At 50.3% G+C, this 16,674-nt stretch overlaps 1 protein-coding gene across 1 annotated transcript in view; it reads right to left on the bottom strand.

Moving 5' to 3' along the window:
- Window positions 1-6,877: 6,877 nt before the first annotated feature.
- The window catches only part of ZNF341 (zinc finger protein 341), a 35,569-nt gene continuing 25,772 nt past the window's right edge, over window positions 6,878-16,674 (bottom strand). The window contains exons 11-15 of the mRNA XM_010855009.1: window positions 13,608-13,704; window positions 11,895-12,027; window positions 10,130-10,241; window positions 9,824-9,894; window positions 6,878-8,096 (exon numbers count right to left, since the gene is read on the bottom strand). Of these exons, the coding sequence (XP_010853311.1) occupies window positions 7,567-8,096; window positions 9,824-9,894; window positions 10,130-10,241; window positions 11,895-12,027; window positions 13,608-13,704 (943 nt within the window). The 3' untranslated portion in view covers window positions 6,878-7,566. The remainder of the gene's footprint in view (window positions 8,097-9,823; window positions 9,895-10,129; window positions 10,242-11,894; window positions 12,028-13,607; window positions 13,705-16,674) is intronic.

The following is a 16,674-nucleotide window of genomic DNA, read 5'->3' as shown; positions in this document are numbered from 1 at the left end:
GGGGGACTAGGTGCCCATGAATAACAATGTGAGGGAGTCAGATTTAGGTCAGGGTTTTTTTTGGGGGGGTCTGGGATTGCTCTTTGAAAATATCTTCAGCACAAGAAAAAAAACAATTAGTGACTACGTATGGTGACATATACTGCGGATGGTGACTGCAGCCATGAAATTAAAAGATTATTGCTCCTTAGAAGAAAAGCTATGACGAACCTAGACAGCGTATTAAAAAGCAGAGACATCACTTTGCTGACAAAGATCCGTCTAGTCAAAGTTATGTTTTTCCCAGTAGTCATGTATGGATGTGAGAGTTGGACCATAAAGAAGATGGAGCACCAGAGACTTGATGCCTTTGAATTGTGGTGCTGAAGAAGACTCTTGAGAGTCCCTTGGACTGCAAGGAGATCAAACCAGTCAATCCTAAAGGAAATCAGTCCTGAATATTCATTGGAAGGACTGGTGCTGAAGCTGAAACTCCAATACTTTGGCCACCTGCTGCAAAGAGCCAACTCATTAGAAAAGACCCTGATGCTGGGAAAGACTGAGGCAGGATGAGAAGGAGGCGACAGAGTATGAGATGGTTGGATGGCATCACCAACCATGAAAGTCAGGGAAGCCAACCCCCAAACTCCTCCTTCCCCAGTGAATATTCCACCCCTTCACTTGTAGGCCCCTCGTAACCAGATTGCCAAAGAGGCTTAGGGCAGCAGTTCTTCACCTGTCTGCCCCCTCTGCCTCTGAGAGTATATCTTTGCTTAAATAAACTTTCACTTTACTTTCTTAACTTCTCTGCTTGTCTCCGAATTCTTTCCCAACAAAGAACCTCAGGCTCGCTGGAGTCACTATGATCCTTCAGGTCAGGAGAGCTGGATCTGAACTTAGTGAGCCTGAGAAGACCCTTCCCCTCTCTGGGCTTCAGTTCACTCTCTGTGATTCAACACAATGAAGTTGGGCCTTGACCTCCTGCCTCAGCTTCTGTGACGAACCATACGCCAGCCACCCTTGGCCAGTCGAGGGGGTCACCCCCACCCCTGATGCAGAACTACTAAACTCCGTGACACCAACCCCCTCCAGGTCCTGAGAACCCGCAGGGCACTTGCTGGCAACCCTGGGGGTTGGGAGCATCTGCAGCTGCTACTGTCACTCCCTCCTCCCCAGGGGTGATAAAATCAGTCCAACCGGTTCTCCTGGGCCAGGCAGGATACCTGCTCTGTCAACTGAGACTTCCAAGCCACCGCCTTTTCATTTGTCCCAGATATTCTCAGCTCCCTTTTAAGACAAAGGAAAGAGCCCTTCATATCAGACATTACCTCCCAGCTCTCTCTCAGCCTACATGGAGGATTCTTACTGGGGAAACTTGGCCTCTGTGAGGTGGGAGGAGGGGATTGTGGAGGGGACCTTGTTTTCTCAGAGTATCTCAACAAATATTGATCAAGCAATTCCAGGGAAGTTCTGGGCACTGTAGATATACCAGTGAACAAAACAGACAAAAGTCCTTGAACTTGTGGGCTTCTAATGAGGGGAACAGACAATAAAGGAATGTCTAATATAATGTCAAAGATGAATAAAAATGAAGCAGGGTAAGGGACCAGAGAATAATGGGAGTGGGTGGGGTTTATTTTAAACAGATTGGCCAGGGAAGACCTCTCTGCAGAAATGACTTTTGGACAACAGTGAATAGAGGGAAGGAGCCAGCTATAGGAAAATCTGGGGAAAGAGCATTCTAGAAAGAGGCCCCAAGGCAGAAACTGTTAGGGGAAGCACACAGACTGAAACCACTCACTCTGGCCAGGCACCATAGTAACCATTTGCATGAGTTGTTTTATGACAGGAGGTGCTGGTAAGGAACACGGAACTAATAAGCCACCACCAACTGGAGAGTTGTCACTCTGCTTATTTAACTTATATGCAGAGTACATCATGAGAAACTCTGGGATGGAGGAAGCACAAGCTGGAATCAAGATTGCCAGGAGAAATATCAATAACCTCAGATATGCAGATGACACCACCCTTAGGCAGACAGTGAAGAGGAACTAAAAAGCCTCTTGATGAAAGTGAAAGAGGAGAGTGAACAAGTTGGCTTAAAGCTCAACATTCAGAAAACGAAGATCATGGCATCTGGTCCCATCAATTCATGGGAAATAGATGGGGGAACAGTGGAAACAGTGTTAGACTTTATTTTTCTGGGCTCCAAAATCACTACAGATGGTGACTGCAGCCATGAAATTAAAAGATGCTTACTCCTTGGAAAGAAAGTTATGACCAACCTAGATAGCATATTGAAAAGCAGAGACATTACTTTGCCAACAAAGGTCCGTCTAGTCAAGGCTATGGTTTTTCCAGTGGTCATGTATGGATGTGAGAGTTGGACTGTGAAGAAAGTTGAGTGCTGAAGAATTGATGCTTTTGAACTGTGGTGTTGGAGAAGACACTTGAGAGTCCCTTGGACTGCAAGGAGATCCAACCAGTCCATTTTGAAGGAGATCAGCCCTGGGACTTCTTTGGAAGGAATGATGCTAAAGCTGAAACTCCAGTACTTTGGCCACCTCATGCGAAGAGTTGACTCATTGGAAAAGACTCTGATGCTGGGAGGGATTGGGGGCAAGAGGAGAAGGGGACGACAGAGGATGAGATGGCTGGATGGCGTCACCGACTCGATGAATATGAGTTTGAGTAGACTCCGGGAGTTGGTGATGGACAGGGAGGCTGCAATTCATGGGGTCGCAAAGAGTCAGACACGACTGAGCAAATGAACTGAACTGAACCGGAGAGTTCAGGAAAGATCAAAAGGAGACACCGCATGTCCGACCATATCCCAGAATCCTTCTCTCTGGCATCTATCTAGGCTGAACAAGGCGTGCACCACCAGGAAGGGCTCTGAGTCAGAACAATTGGCTAAAGACAACCTGGAAATGAATCCCATCATAAAATCCGAGACTGCAAGTGGCAAAGCTGTTCTCCTGGGTTCCCTTACCCTACTGCTCTCCACCCGGGAGTCCTTTCCCAATAAAATCTCTTGTTTTGTCAGCACATGTGTCTCCTTGGACAATTCATTTCCGAGTGTTAGACAAGAGCCCGGTTTTTGGGCCCTGGAAGGGGTCCACCTTCCTGCAACAAAACCAGTTTATATGAGAGAGGAACAGCTAGAGGGCAGGTGTGGCTGGAGTGGAGTGAAAGAAGAAGAGTGGTAGGGGACAAGGTCTGCATCATAGAACCTGGAAATCTACAGGGAAAACCGTAGAGTTCATTCTGGATGTGATTGGAAGCCATTGGAGGGTTTTCAACAGGAAAGCGCCATAATCTGATCAGGCTCTAGAAAGATCACTTGGGCTCTTGTGGTCAAACTGGTGGGGATCGTGGTGGGGAAAGAGAGAAAGCAGATGATGCCAGAGAGAAGGCTGATGATACAGTCATCCATGCAGGAGAGGCTGGTGGCCTGGAGAGGATAGTGTGGCTGAGCTCTGATTGGAGCCTCAGAGAAGTGGTTCTAAAAATAATCATCTCATCAGAGCTGGCAAGACCTTTAGAAATCCTCAGACTAGGCAGGAGCTCTGGAGTCTATCAGTCCTAGACTGGAGACCCAGCTCTACACATTCCAGCAGTGAGTCCTTGGGCAAGCTGCTATACCTCTCTGAGCCTTTGTTTCCCCACCTGTAAAATGGATATGACAGGACAGCTTGCTTCCAAGGGGTGTCTTAAGGACTCCAGTAACATGCAAATAAGGTACAGAGCACAGGGTGTGGCGCTTAGTAACCAGTCAGTAAAGCCATGACTGAACTCCCCACGTTTATTGATAGAGAAACTGAGGGTAGCTCTGGCTTAGAGAAAACTGGAAGAGGAAGAAAGATTTCCAGGGTTCCTCAAAGTCACATGTGTGTGTGCTTAGTCGTCTAGTCGTGTCTGACTCTTTTTGACCCCATGGACTGTAGCCCGCAAGGCTCCTCTGTCCACGGAATTCTCCAGGCAAGAATACTGGAGTGGGTTGCCATTCCCTTCTCCAGGGGATCTTTCCAACCCAGGGATCAAACCTAGGTCTCCTGCATTGCAGGCAGATTCTTTACATCTGAGCCACCAGGGTCAAAGTCATATACCCAGAGTCTATAAATAAGATGAATGAGTAAAGTGGGCCAGGAACATGAAAAATCATGTGGCCCTGCCTGGCCATCTTGCTTTTCCACTTTTGAGACACATGTAACATAAGTGCTCACCTGAAAGGGTGAGCTCCACTTGACTGCTGCCCCTTAGGGCCAGATACCCCATTTTTCTTTTCTTTTCTTTTTTTGGCTGTGCTTTGCAGCTTGAGGGCTCTTAGTTCCCCAACCAGGGATTGAACCCACATCCTCAGCAGTGAAAGTGCAGAGTCCGTTAACCAGTGGGTTTCAGGGGAATTCCCTCCCATTTTTTAAAAGAACTCAGAAACTTGGATTTTTATGTAAAATCTCCCAAATTTAAATTATATTTTCTAATCACTTCTGGAGTACAGGAATGCAGTAAATTTTTATATTATTTGTCTTGCTGTTGGCTAGGCCTCCTACATAATGTTGAAGTCATGACAGCAGGCACCATGGTCTTGTTCCTGACACAGAGGGAATGCCTCTTACTTTTCATGATTGTAGGTCTCGAATTTCATAACATTTTTTCCAAACACTGTGAAAGTCAAAGTCTATCAGCCTTTAGGCTGCCAGTTTGTGATCTCTGTTTTAGCTCAATTTTCTGAGTTGCAACAAAAATCTCATTGGGTAGGTGCTATTAATACCATTCTTCCCATTTGACATATGAGGACCCCAAGGTTCAGAGAGGTGAAGTACCTTGCCAGTTACACAGCTGGGAAGAGGCAGCGCCAGGATTCAAACCCAGATCTGCCTGATGCCACAATCTGGATTTGACAACCCTGGATGCCAAGGTTAGTTCCTCTTTCTACTACACCCTGTCCTACAGAAGCTCTGTCATCAACTTTGAGTGACCCTTGACCGTGGGCCTTCCCCTCTCTGGGCCCCAGTCTCCCATATGCCAACCTAGGACAGATTTAGCTACGAGAACCCCAATATTGCCCCAGCCTCCTCACCTGCAGTCCAACTCCACATCTTTTAAGTATTAGACCTGATCTTAATATGGCCCTTGTTTGGGGGCCTGGCTCTGCCACTTACTGCTGTGTGACTTGGGGCTGCTTAACCTTGCCTCATCCTAGCTGTAAAATGTGATTAAAAGTAGCACTCACCTTAAAGTGCTTAGGGCACACCAGGCATGACGTAAGTGCCTAGTCAACTTTAGTCCTCATGATTATTGATAAGTGCATGCGTGTGTACATTGACAGGAAAAAAAGAGAAGTATAATTAAACAGTTGTATTAAGATGGAGATGTGGTTGTTCACATTTTTTACTATAACTGTTACAATTTTTTTAAAAATGTTTAATGCCACCCATGATGCTTTCATTATAGAGAATAGAGAATATATTCATTGTAGAGAGTAAAATTCCTTAAGCCAACATCCAAGGCTCTCTCTGATTTGACATTGACCCATATTTCAATTGACCCATCAGTAGAGCAGAGTGGCTAAGCATACATGGAAGCAGGCCCCCCAGCTTGAATCCCAACTCTGACTTCCTGTGTGTGTTTGGGCACGAAACTCTGCCTCTCTGGACCTTTGTTACCTCATCTGTGAAATAAGGAAAGTGACAATTCTCACCTGATGGGGCTGAACTGATGTGACACAGAAGGGTTACAACACAGCTTCCATCACATGGAGGTTTGAAGCAATTAGTGATTATCGTGACTGACCCATTTCCCCCAAATCTCTGTCACCCTGGACCACACACCAGCCCCAGGCCTCAATCACTGTCACACCTCAATGTCTTTGCTCATGCCCTGCTCTGCCTGACATGCCTTCTTCTATCTACCCATACATCAAACACTCTGTGTCAAAGGCTACTTCCTCCTCTGAGACTTCCTGTCCCCACCAGTCCCTCCCCTGGCCCTTCTGACGGCTGGGCCAGGTACACTTACTGCCCTCACCCCCTCTGCTGTGCAAGGCTGCCTCACTCATCCCTCCCACCGCATCACACCCTCTCCTGAGGATGTGGGGAAGTCAGCCCTGCTCTGAGCTCCAGCCGCAGGCCCACACACAGATGTCTGAGGGATGTCCTCTTCAGGGAAACTCCGTAATTAGATTGTGCCCGACAGTCGTCTCGAATCCCGTCCTGTCTCATCTCGAGCCTCAGAGGCCTCTCCTGCACCTGAGGCAATGTGGCCCAGCAAGCTGGTGGTGAAGATAAATAAGAAAGCACCGGTCAAGGCCCCTTTTCTCCCCCCTGCCTCCCAGGGAGCCTGGTGTGCTTACCCCCTGCTAGCTGGAGACGGGGAAGGCAATGCTGGACGCGAGGGTGAAGTGAAGCTGCTCAGTCGTGTCCGACTCTTTGTGACCCCATGGAGCCCTACCAGGGTCCCTACCCGGATCCTCTGTCCATGGGACTTTCCAGGCAATAGTACTGGAGTGGACTGCCATTTCCTTCTCCAGGGGATCTTCCCGACCCAGGGATCGAACCCAGGTCTCCCGCATTGTAGACAGACGCTTTACTGTCTAAGCCACCAGGGAAGATGGTCCTCTGGCTCTGGTTAGAGTTTCTGATCACAGAGGGTTTTGGGCTAAGACCCAGGATTCTGCGTTTTCAAAAGTGAGTTATAAACCCCTTCCTCAGGGGGGTTTCCATGGGTCATGATCTAAAATAACTGTTCTGGATGCATCAAACCTCTCTGTGGCTATTGGGGCAGGATAGTTGTGAGTGAGGAGCCAAGGGACCCCTCAGCCCCTACGTGTTTTGGAGGGGGCGCTGCTGCCACCTAGGAGCTAAGAAATAAACTGCCAAAGGTAGGGCCTGAGTCACTTTTGATAAAAAAACATTTATTGAGCACTTGTTCAGTGCTGAGCACTATGTCAAATTCTTTGCACACTTCATCATACTGGATCCTGATGACAGCCCTATGAGGTAGTACTGTCATAAGCCCCATTGTACAGACACGGAATGTGGGGCTCGGAGAGGGGAAGTGACTTACCCAAGGTCACACAGCAAGTAAGTGTCAGTGCTTGGATCTGAAGCCAGATCTGGCTGATAGCTCCACTCTAACCATGACACTCGAGTGCCTCCTACATGCCTACATTACAGAGTCATCTGGGGATGCTGGGAGGAACTGCATGTGAAAAGGTTCACCAGATAAGGGCTCTAATCATCTCAGGCCTCAGCAGCTTAGTTAGAGGCTGCCCCTTGGCAGCCTAGAGGAAGGGTGGATGGGACGGCCCTGTCTTCCCTCTTAGGCAGCCCGACCACCAGCCTGGACCAGCCAGACGCTGGGCCACTCAGGCTCAGCTGCCTCCGATCCCAGAATGGTGCAGGGCTTCCCAGCAGGACAGGGGACACAGAGAGGCGGCCTTGGGCCGGGGTTTACAGATGATGTTCCAAAAGGACTTTGACCAATGGCTCACTTCCACTGGGAAGGCTCTCTGGTCTGCTCCCAGTGGCTCTGGACCTAAAGATGAGCATCAGGCAGGACGCAGGAGCAAACATCATGGGCCCATCACTCCGAGGCCTGGATGTAGACAGGCACAGCGAGCATGGCACACGAGCCCTCAGCCCCTGCCTGCAGCTCTGCCAGCGCCAGGTTGGAGCCCAGGCCCTCGGCATGCCCAGGCACTACCAGTTCAGGTTCGCCCCCCACCGTACCCCCCACTACGATAGACAGCACGGCATCTGGCTCTGAGAAGGGCGGCTTGCCTGGGGCGGCCTCGGGCATGGGCCCGGCCCCTGTGTCCTTCAGCTCCTCCAGCCCGAGCGGGTCAGGCAGGGGGGTCACCACCTTGTGCCCACCGCCGCTGCCGCTGCGGGGGGCTGCCCGCCTCCGGGGGGGTCGCCGGGCTTGCAGGTCCTTGTCCTTTTGGGGGCCGAGGCGGCAGCGGTGGTCCTTGAGGTATTTGTGGCGGGAAAAGCCCTTGGCGCAGCCAGCGCAGCGGAACTTGTAGTTGCCCGTGTGGGCACGCTGGTGCTCAGCGAGGTGGGCGCGGCGGCTGAAGGACTTACTGCACAGGGCGCACTTGTGGAGCTTCATGCCTGGGGAGAGAGGGGAAGGCCGTGAGAGGCGCCCAGACTCTTCACCCTACACGGCTGCCTCGGCACTTGGGAGTAAAACCCAGTTTCTCAGCTTGCCCTGTGAGCAGGGGTGTGACCTGGGCCCTGCTCCCACCAGTTGTAGCTCCCACCTTCCCCCCGCCACTTCTCCTGTGCTAGCCTCCTGCCTCTGAGCCTCTCCGTGTGCTGTTTCCCTCTGCCGGAACAGCAAGCTCAGCCCCCACACTGTGGCTGACTTTGCCAGGTCGCCATCATCTCTCCCCTCTCTGGCTGGCCTGCCTCACCCTGGCCCCCTCACACCACTCACTCCCCACAGAGCACCTAGAGAGGTCTTGGTAAAACTCCTCCATGACACTCCCCTGCTCCAGACCCTCCAGTGATTCCTCAAGTTTCCCACGGAGCTGCGTGTGGCTGACCAGCCCCTTCTCCTCTCAGCCCCTTCCACTCCTCTCACTTGCTCTCTGAGCTCTAGGACCCCTGCCCACCGTTCCTCATCTCAAACACTCCCCAATCTCTTCCCTGCCTCAAGGCTTCACCCCTGCTGCTCTCTCACCCTGGAAGCCATTTCCTGGCTCTTTTCATCTCTCAGACTCAGCTTTTCTGTCACCTCCTCCAAGAAGTCCTCCCTGACACCCACTTCTTTTATTCTCTGCCCTCTCACTCTGCTTATTTCCATCTTTGAACTCAGCATATTTTAGTGTAATATACTTATCTGTTTGCTGTTCATTTTTTATCTCTGCCACTAAATGCTAAGCTTCCCAGGAAAGTGGGGTGTGGCTCTGCCTGGCTCCCTCATGGCACCCCCAGTGCCTGACACGTGGTAGATTCTCAGCTATCACTCACTGGGTCAATCACTGGTGCCTCCATGGCCACTGTGAAGTCAACTCCATCCCACACACAGCTTGTGCCACGGCCCCCTCAGTTTCCCTAGAATGCTGGCTCAGAGAGGGGGCAGAAACTTGCCTGAGGTCACCCAGCAGGACAGTGGTAATGCCAAGAATCCAACCTAGCCTCTTTGTCTCTAAATCCTCAATCTACTCTCCCAGATTTCAAACTAGATCCTTTCTGGAAACCAGTGGCTGTTCATCAGGGGTGACTTTACTACCCAGGGATTTCTTGGCTTGTCTCCTGGAGGCAGAAATGCTGCTAAACAATCTACAGTGCCCAGGGCAGATATCCACGACAAAGAATTATCCAAAAGAGCAACAGTGCTGACACTGAGAAACTGTGTTCCAGAGCAAATGGTACATGGATGTGGGAAGCCAGCCAAGCTGCTCCAGGGCAGCAGCAATCTTATGGGGAGCTCCGTGGAGCCCCTTGGAAACTGAGGAGTGACGTGAAGACCCCTACTCCACATCCCAGCTGCCCTTCTCTGCTGAGGGGACCAAGGAACCCGTCTGGCCTTATCTTGGACCCACTGAGAATCGGATCTCCCTCCCACATGACCCCATCTCTATCACAGTGGGTGCTTCTCTGATACAGTCATCTCATGAGTCAGCTCCCTTCTCCACCTGGAGGCTGTGGCTGACTCACCTCTGTGCACCCTGAGGACCCAAACGTAGGCGGGGCTCATGGGAGCAAGAGTCTGCTGGCTAGAAGGTGTCAGGCAGGGATACCAAATCTCATGAGACATGCCCGCTCTTTCCAGGGTCCTGCCCAGGGGGCTCGAGCTGAACCAGACTTTCCCAGCAGGTGCAGGAGCAACTTACCGGAGTGAGAGAGGATATGAGCCTTCAGCTTGTCTGGCCGATTGAACTCCTTACTGCAGCCCGTGTGTGTCCTAGAACCCAAAACACTGGTCAGGGGAGCGCGCTAAGCCCAGGCCTCTCCTGTTGGCCACTCTGCTAGCCCTCATACCCTGGGGGCTGGGCAGGGAAGCAGGGCGGGAAGTGAGGCAGCCAGGCAGGACCCGGGACAGGACAAAAGGGGAGTGGGCCTCACGCCCTCAGCCCCGGCCCCCTTCCACCCCACAGCTGGTAAACCTGCCCCTCCTACCCAGGGTCGTCTCTACTCACGAGAAGGGGCATTTGTATTTCTTGAATGGCTCATGGATCAACATGTGTCTCTTCAGTTTGTCCTTGCGGTTGAATGCAGACTCGCACACTGAGCATTTGTAGGGCTTCTCACCTGCAGGAGGAAACCCCGTTGGGGGGACCCAGGGTGCCCTGAGAGGGAGTCTGAATTTGGGGCACAGGGGTCCCCACCAGATGGCAGCAACTCCTTTAGAGAGGTGGCCTGGGGAAGACCTCTCTCTCCTTCCTCAGGACTTTGCTTTGCCAAGGAGACGAGGGGGCTGCTTCAGTTAGGAGGGGCAGGAAAGGCCTCTCCGATGAGACAACACCTGAGGTGAGCCCTGAGGTGGTGAAGGAGTGAGCCTGGCAGACACTGGGAGTGAGTCCAGGCAGGAGGAGAGGCAGGGTGCGGGGTGTGTCTGAGGAACAAAGTGGAAGGAGCATGGAAGGGAACATGAGGCAGAAGAGGAAGTCAAGGCAGCTAGGCCCGACAGGGAGGGCCTGAAAGCCAAGGTTTCTACTCTGAGCCGAATGAGAAGCCACAGCGGGGCCGCGTGGAGGAGGGCCAGGATCTGACTGCAGTAGGAGAGCAGACTGAGGGCGGTGTGGGCTCAGGCAGGAAGGAGGCTGGTACAAGAAATGGGAAGCGGCCAAGTACAGGTGATACTGAGAAAGCAGAACCGGCAGCCCTTGCCAATGGACTGGCTGTGGGGCAGCAGAGGAAGAGAGTCAAGGATGAGCCTGAGGCACGGGTGACAAGGCGGACGGTCCTGACATTTACTGAAATGGGGTCCGACGGGAAGGGAGAAAGTGAAAAATGAAAGTGAAAGTTGCTCAGTCGTGTCCAACTCTTTGTGACCCCATGGACTTCTCCAGGCCAGAATACTGGAGTGGGGTAGCCTTTTCCCTTCTCCAGGGGATCTTCCCAACCCAGAGATCGAACCCAGGTCTCCTGCATTGCAGGCGGGTTCTTTACCAGCTGAGTCACAAGGGAAGCCCACAGGAGGGGACGATTACATCTTATCTGATTGAATCCTCACAACAAACCATAAGGTAAGTCCTTGATCAGAAAACTGAGGTTCATGGTGTACACTTAGCGTTTGAGGGAACTAAGATTCCATAGCTCAGCAGTATGGCCCACTTGAGTCACCCCAAATCGTCTGCTGCAGATTTCATGGGTGGGGCTGGTGGGGGTGGGGCATGGAGAGCAGCTCTCATCTGACGGGGGTCGGGGGTCACAACCTGCCCTTTGGAAAAGGTCTATGATTGGGCTGTTTTATTTCCTGCCATTATTTCCTCTCTGTCCTCCTCTCTAAGATGAATAAGTACTTTTGAAAAATGCCAATCCAATGACTGAGGTAATTCTGATCATTACAACAGAACGGTCTGTAGTCATTAAAAAGGTTAAGGTGTGGGAAGGAATTCTGTATCGAGAACAGCGGGCCCAGTCCCAGGGGCTCAGAGTCGTCTCAAGGGGATGATTCCTAGAGGCAGAGCCAGGAGTCCCTCCACCAGCCTCCATAGGTTCGTCTCTACTACAGTGTTGGTGGGAACCTCTTGTTCCCTTGAGATGGCAGATGGGTAGGGGGCCAGGAAGGAGATGGGGTGGGGAATGAAGAGAAGGAAGGGGTTGGGCAGGAGGATGCTGAGGAAGCAGGCTGAAGGAGCTGGAAAGGAAGGCCAGAGGGGGATGGAAAGGGGAGCTGAAAGGGTGTCTAGGGGAGGGAGTTGGGGATTGAGCAGAAGTTGCAGGGGGGCGGGTACCCACCTGAGTGGATGTGAGCATGCAGTTTGAGGTAGTGCTCCCGCCGGAAGAACTTCTTGCACACCTGGCACTTGAACCTGCCCCCGCTGCCGTGGGTGGGCAGATGACGCCGCAGGTACCGTTCACAAGGAAATACCTGGCAGGACAAAGGAGTCGGAGTCAGGTCTGACTCACCACTCGTACCACATTACGAGCTCAAGGGGCCCCTCATTACCAGCTCTTATGGAAACACCATTCTTTCTGCCCACTAGGGGTCAAGGCTCACAGGGCCCAGCTTAGTCATTAGAAGCTCATGGCTCCCACTACTCACCCATAAGACCAGTCAAGACAGGCTGGCTCAGCTTCTGCCCACGCTGTTGTTTCTACCCAGAGAGACTTTCTCTCTTAGCAGGACAAACTCCTACTCAACCTTTAAGACCCAACTCAGGTCACTGCTTCAATGAAGCCCTCCGTGACTTCTCAATGCCACACATTCAATGCCTCGGAAGTCCACCCACACTTTTAAAGTTAGCATCTAACCTATTTGAATAACAGCTCTTTGCTCACACAAGATCTCCCAGAGGGCAGAGAGGAGCTCTCATTTCCCAGCACAGGGCCTGAGTTAAATGACTGACAAGCAGGGGAATGAATGAAGAAATGAACACGTAACTGAAGAAATAAATGGAAAGGTAAAAAAAAAGCCAGAAAACACGGAAGCCAAATTCTTCTTCCTCCCCAGGCATAGGAAGGGTACTCATTCATTTTTTCATTCATCTGATACAGATTCGTGGTCAAGGACACAGACCTAACTACTTACTCACTCCATTATCTCCTAGCTGGATGATCTTTCAGTGCCTTAGCTTCCCTGTCTGTAAAATAGTATGCCAGCCTCCTAGGGTTAAATGAGTCAGTTTCAGATAGAATCCTCAGAATCACATCTGGCACAGGGTTCTTGCTAATTCATGATACCTTTTATTCAGACCACAAATTCCAAATCCCCAAATTAGGCTGTAAAATTAGAAACATGTACAATGAGGCCGAAGTGAAACCAGGACTGTCTGTCCTGGGAAATCTGCCATGAAAGGTGGTAAGAAAATGAGAAGAACAAAGAAACCAGTTAGACACACCAGGGGGTGCAATCAGCAAAATCCAGACTTCAGGCAACTCCACAGGACCAAAGGCCCAGCTTCTTCAACAAACACATTTAAAGAAAAAAAAAAAGAGCACTGATGGGGGAATCTGTAGATTAATAGAAACTTTGGTCGGATCAGTCAATCACAGTATATGGACCTGATTCAAACAAACTCGACAAAAATTATGTTTTGGGGAAAAGTGAAAAATGGAACCCTGACTGGATTTTTGATGGGTGTGAAGGGCTTTAGTGAGAGATTCCAGATCCACTGTAAAAAAGGAACTGGTAATAACCAGGATAATAAGATGTCAGGAAGTTGAAGGCTGCTGTTTGCATGCTGGGCCTGGGCCCAGGAGAGTCCTCACTCCACAGCCTGGCCGGCCCGCCTGGCCCCAATAGCAACCCCGGGCCAGCCAGGGTGGGTGACCAACTGGTAAGACAGGCCAGGCAGAGCTCTCACTCCTCAAGAAGAAGTGCTGTCTGCAGAGACAACCCCAAGCTTGGCCTGCACGTGCTGAGGTAGGAGAGGAGGAGACAGTGGGGTCTTCGCTCCACCACCTCTTGCCCCCTACTTTCATCTCGCCAGAAAGGGCAGGGGTCCCCACCTTTTGGCAGTGCGGGCAGGGGAAGTTGTGAGTGGCGGTCTGCAGGTGATGGTCCAGCGCTTCAGGTGTGGAGTACTTGTTGACGCATTTGACACACCTAAAAGGGGAGGAGCGGAGAGGTGAGAGAGCTTGCACGGGGCTGGAGGTAACCAGCCACACCCCTCCTCCACCATCACTGGTTAACATACCCGCAAAACAGCAGTTTCAGGCCACAAGCCACACTAAAGAAAAGACCCCACTGTCTTCCCACCATGAAAACATTGGCCAGCAAATGGGCCCATTTACAGTGCAGTACCAATGAGCAAAGCTAGAGGCAGGTGGGCAATTCACGCTAAAAACGGAACTGTGGGCCCTGCCATCTGTACACCAGGGCCATGTGGGAAACCCACAGGCAGGCTGCACCTGTGGTGGGTCCAGGGGACTCCCCCTTGGGCCACGGCCTGAAAACCACAAGCTAAATGCCTGCAGATGGCAAGAAAGAAGGAAGGGGTGGGGTGGGAGCCATGCTACCAGGAGGGCAGAGACTTTGTGAGCTGGTGGGAGAAAGATGGGAATGGCTCAGGCTCTGGTGGCAGGAGGCACAGGTTTGCTGGGGAGGCAGTTTCGCAAGACCATTAAAATGAAAGCTCCCTGCCAGAAATGCCACCCTAACTAAGTCATGCAAGGTAACACGCCCAGCAATAGGGCAAACCCATGTCATGTGTCTCCTGATACAATGTGCTGAGAAAGACACAACATCGCTTCGTGATGCTCCTGCCAAAAGTGTCGATCCTGGACCAACCCTGAGGTCAAATCAGACAAATCCAAACTGAGCACATTCTACAAAATACCTGGCTTCTACTCTCTCAAAATACTAAGGTCATAAAGACAAAGACAGAAAGACTGTTTCAGCAAAAAGGGGACTGAAGAGACAAGGACAACCGAATGCAACGTGTGATCCTGGATTGGACCCTGGGACCAGAAAAAAGTTTTTTTTTTGTTTTTTTTTAAAGTTTTTTCTTCATCTATAAAAGACGCTATTGGAACCATTGGAAATTTCTGCATAAGGTCTATAAATGCGATAATAGAATTGTATTGATTTAACTTCCTGATTTTGATAACTACACTATGCTTTTATGGAAGAGGTTATCCTTGTTTTTAGAAAATACACATGAAAGAGAAAAGGTAAGGAGCATGGTGTCTGCAAATTATTCTCAAAAAGCTCAGAAAGTGATACAGCCAGTGTGGTTAGTATTATAATACCTGGGAAATGTGGGTGAAGGATATGTATGGGAATTCTTTGTACTAGTCATATAACTTTCTTAGAAGTCTGAGATTATGTCGAAGTAAGGGTTTTTTTTAATATTATTTATTTGGCCGCAAAAGGTCTTAGTCGCAGCATGCGGGATCTCTAGTTATGGCATATAGGATCTAGTTCCCTGACCAAGGATTGGAGCCCTTGCATTGGGAGCTTGGACTTTGAGCCACTGGAACACCAGGGAAGTCCCTCAAAGTAAGTTTAAAAGAAACACTTCGTGAAAGTGATTGCCTGTGGGATGCGGAAGTAGGTCAGGATGGATAGGGAATTCCTTTTCATTCTATGCACTTCTGTAGTTTTAAAATACTGCATTGTATGCACATAAATTTATTTTTTCAGGTAGTAATTAATCTTTTGTAAACCCTTCTTTGATCTCTGACCTGCAAAATTACTTCTAGGAACTTATTTACAAATGAGCAAAGATACAGGTCCAAAGTTGTTCCCTGTAATGTTGTTTATAATAATGACAAACTGGAAATAACCCAATTAACCTGTAGTACGGGACATGTTAAATAAATTACAGCCTATCCATGTATAATGGAATGCTAATGTCTCCTCTCTGAGCCTCAATGTCCTCATCTTTGCAATGGGGAGAATACCACAGCTATGGGCTGAACTAGGTTCCTCCAAAATCCATATGGTGAAGCCCTGATCCCCAGTGTAATGGTATTTGCAGATGGAGCCTCTGGGAGGTGCTTAGGTCTAGCTGAGATCATGAGAGTGGGAGCCTCCAGATGAGATTAGTGCCCTTATAAGAAAAGAGCAGGGACTTCCTTGGTGGTCCAGTGGTTAAGAATCTGCCTTCCAACGCGGGGAATGTGGGTTCAGTCCCTGGTCAGGGAACTAAGATCCCACATGCTGAGGGGTAACTAAGCCCACGCCCTGCAACTACTGAGCCCCCGTGCTCTGGAGCCCACCTGCCACAGCTAGAGAGAGGTCCACGCCACTAGAGAGAGGCCTACATGGCACCATGAAGAACCCTCAAGCTGCAACAGAAGATTCTGATGCCACAACCAGGACCCACTGCAGCTAAAGAAGGAAAGAAAGAAAACAAAAGACCAGAGAGAAAGGGCACCCTCTCTCTCTCATGTGTCTATAATATTTTGTTACAGCCACCTGAACTGACTGATGTCACCTACCTCCCAGGAAGGCAGGGCTCAATGTCACTAAGTCAGGTCAAGCCACCTTGTAGGTAACTCACTTCTTTTTACTTGGCATCTCGCTCCAGAGAGCCACACAGCTACAGGGACTCCTAGAAATTCCACAGATTGGAAGGGCAAAAGCAAATGCTCTCTACAAATGGGAATTATGCACCGTTATCCAGAAATCACCCCTTAGCTGGTCAGAGTTCACCTGGCTTTCCTGCCCCTGGGGTCCCATTTCCCAATCTCCCCCAGGGTTGGATGCCCTTTACCCCACTTCTTGAGCCCAGTTCCCCTGCCAGCTTCTCAAAGCTCCTGTGGCTTCTACAAGATCCTCAGGCTCCGGCCCCCACTTTCTCTCCCAGGCCCCATCTAAACATCTCCTCCTACTTCCATTCTATAGAACAGTTATTCTAAACCACTTGCTATTTTATTTCCCATCTTTACAGTTGCAAACTCCTACTCATCCTTCAAAACCCAGTTCAGATATCATTGCTCCTGGGATCCTGTCCCTTGCCCTACTTCTCACCGTGGGTATATATGTCTATGACAGCATTTTATTACAGCATATAGTAAGAATATATACACTCCTGTCTCCCTAAGCAGTCCATGCATTCTAGACTCAAAG

The sequence above is a fragment of the Bison bison genome, unplaced genomic scaffold (assembly GCF_000754665.1).
Source record: "Bison bison bison isolate TAMUID 2011002044 unplaced genomic scaffold, Bison_UMD1.0 scf7180017864352, whole genome shotgun sequence".
NCBI classification, from domain to species: domain Eukaryota; kingdom Metazoa; phylum Chordata; class Mammalia; order Artiodactyla; family Bovidae; genus Bison; species Bison bison.
Note: the sequence above shows the minus strand (reverse complement) of the source record. Positions and strands in the feature narration are given on the sequence as shown.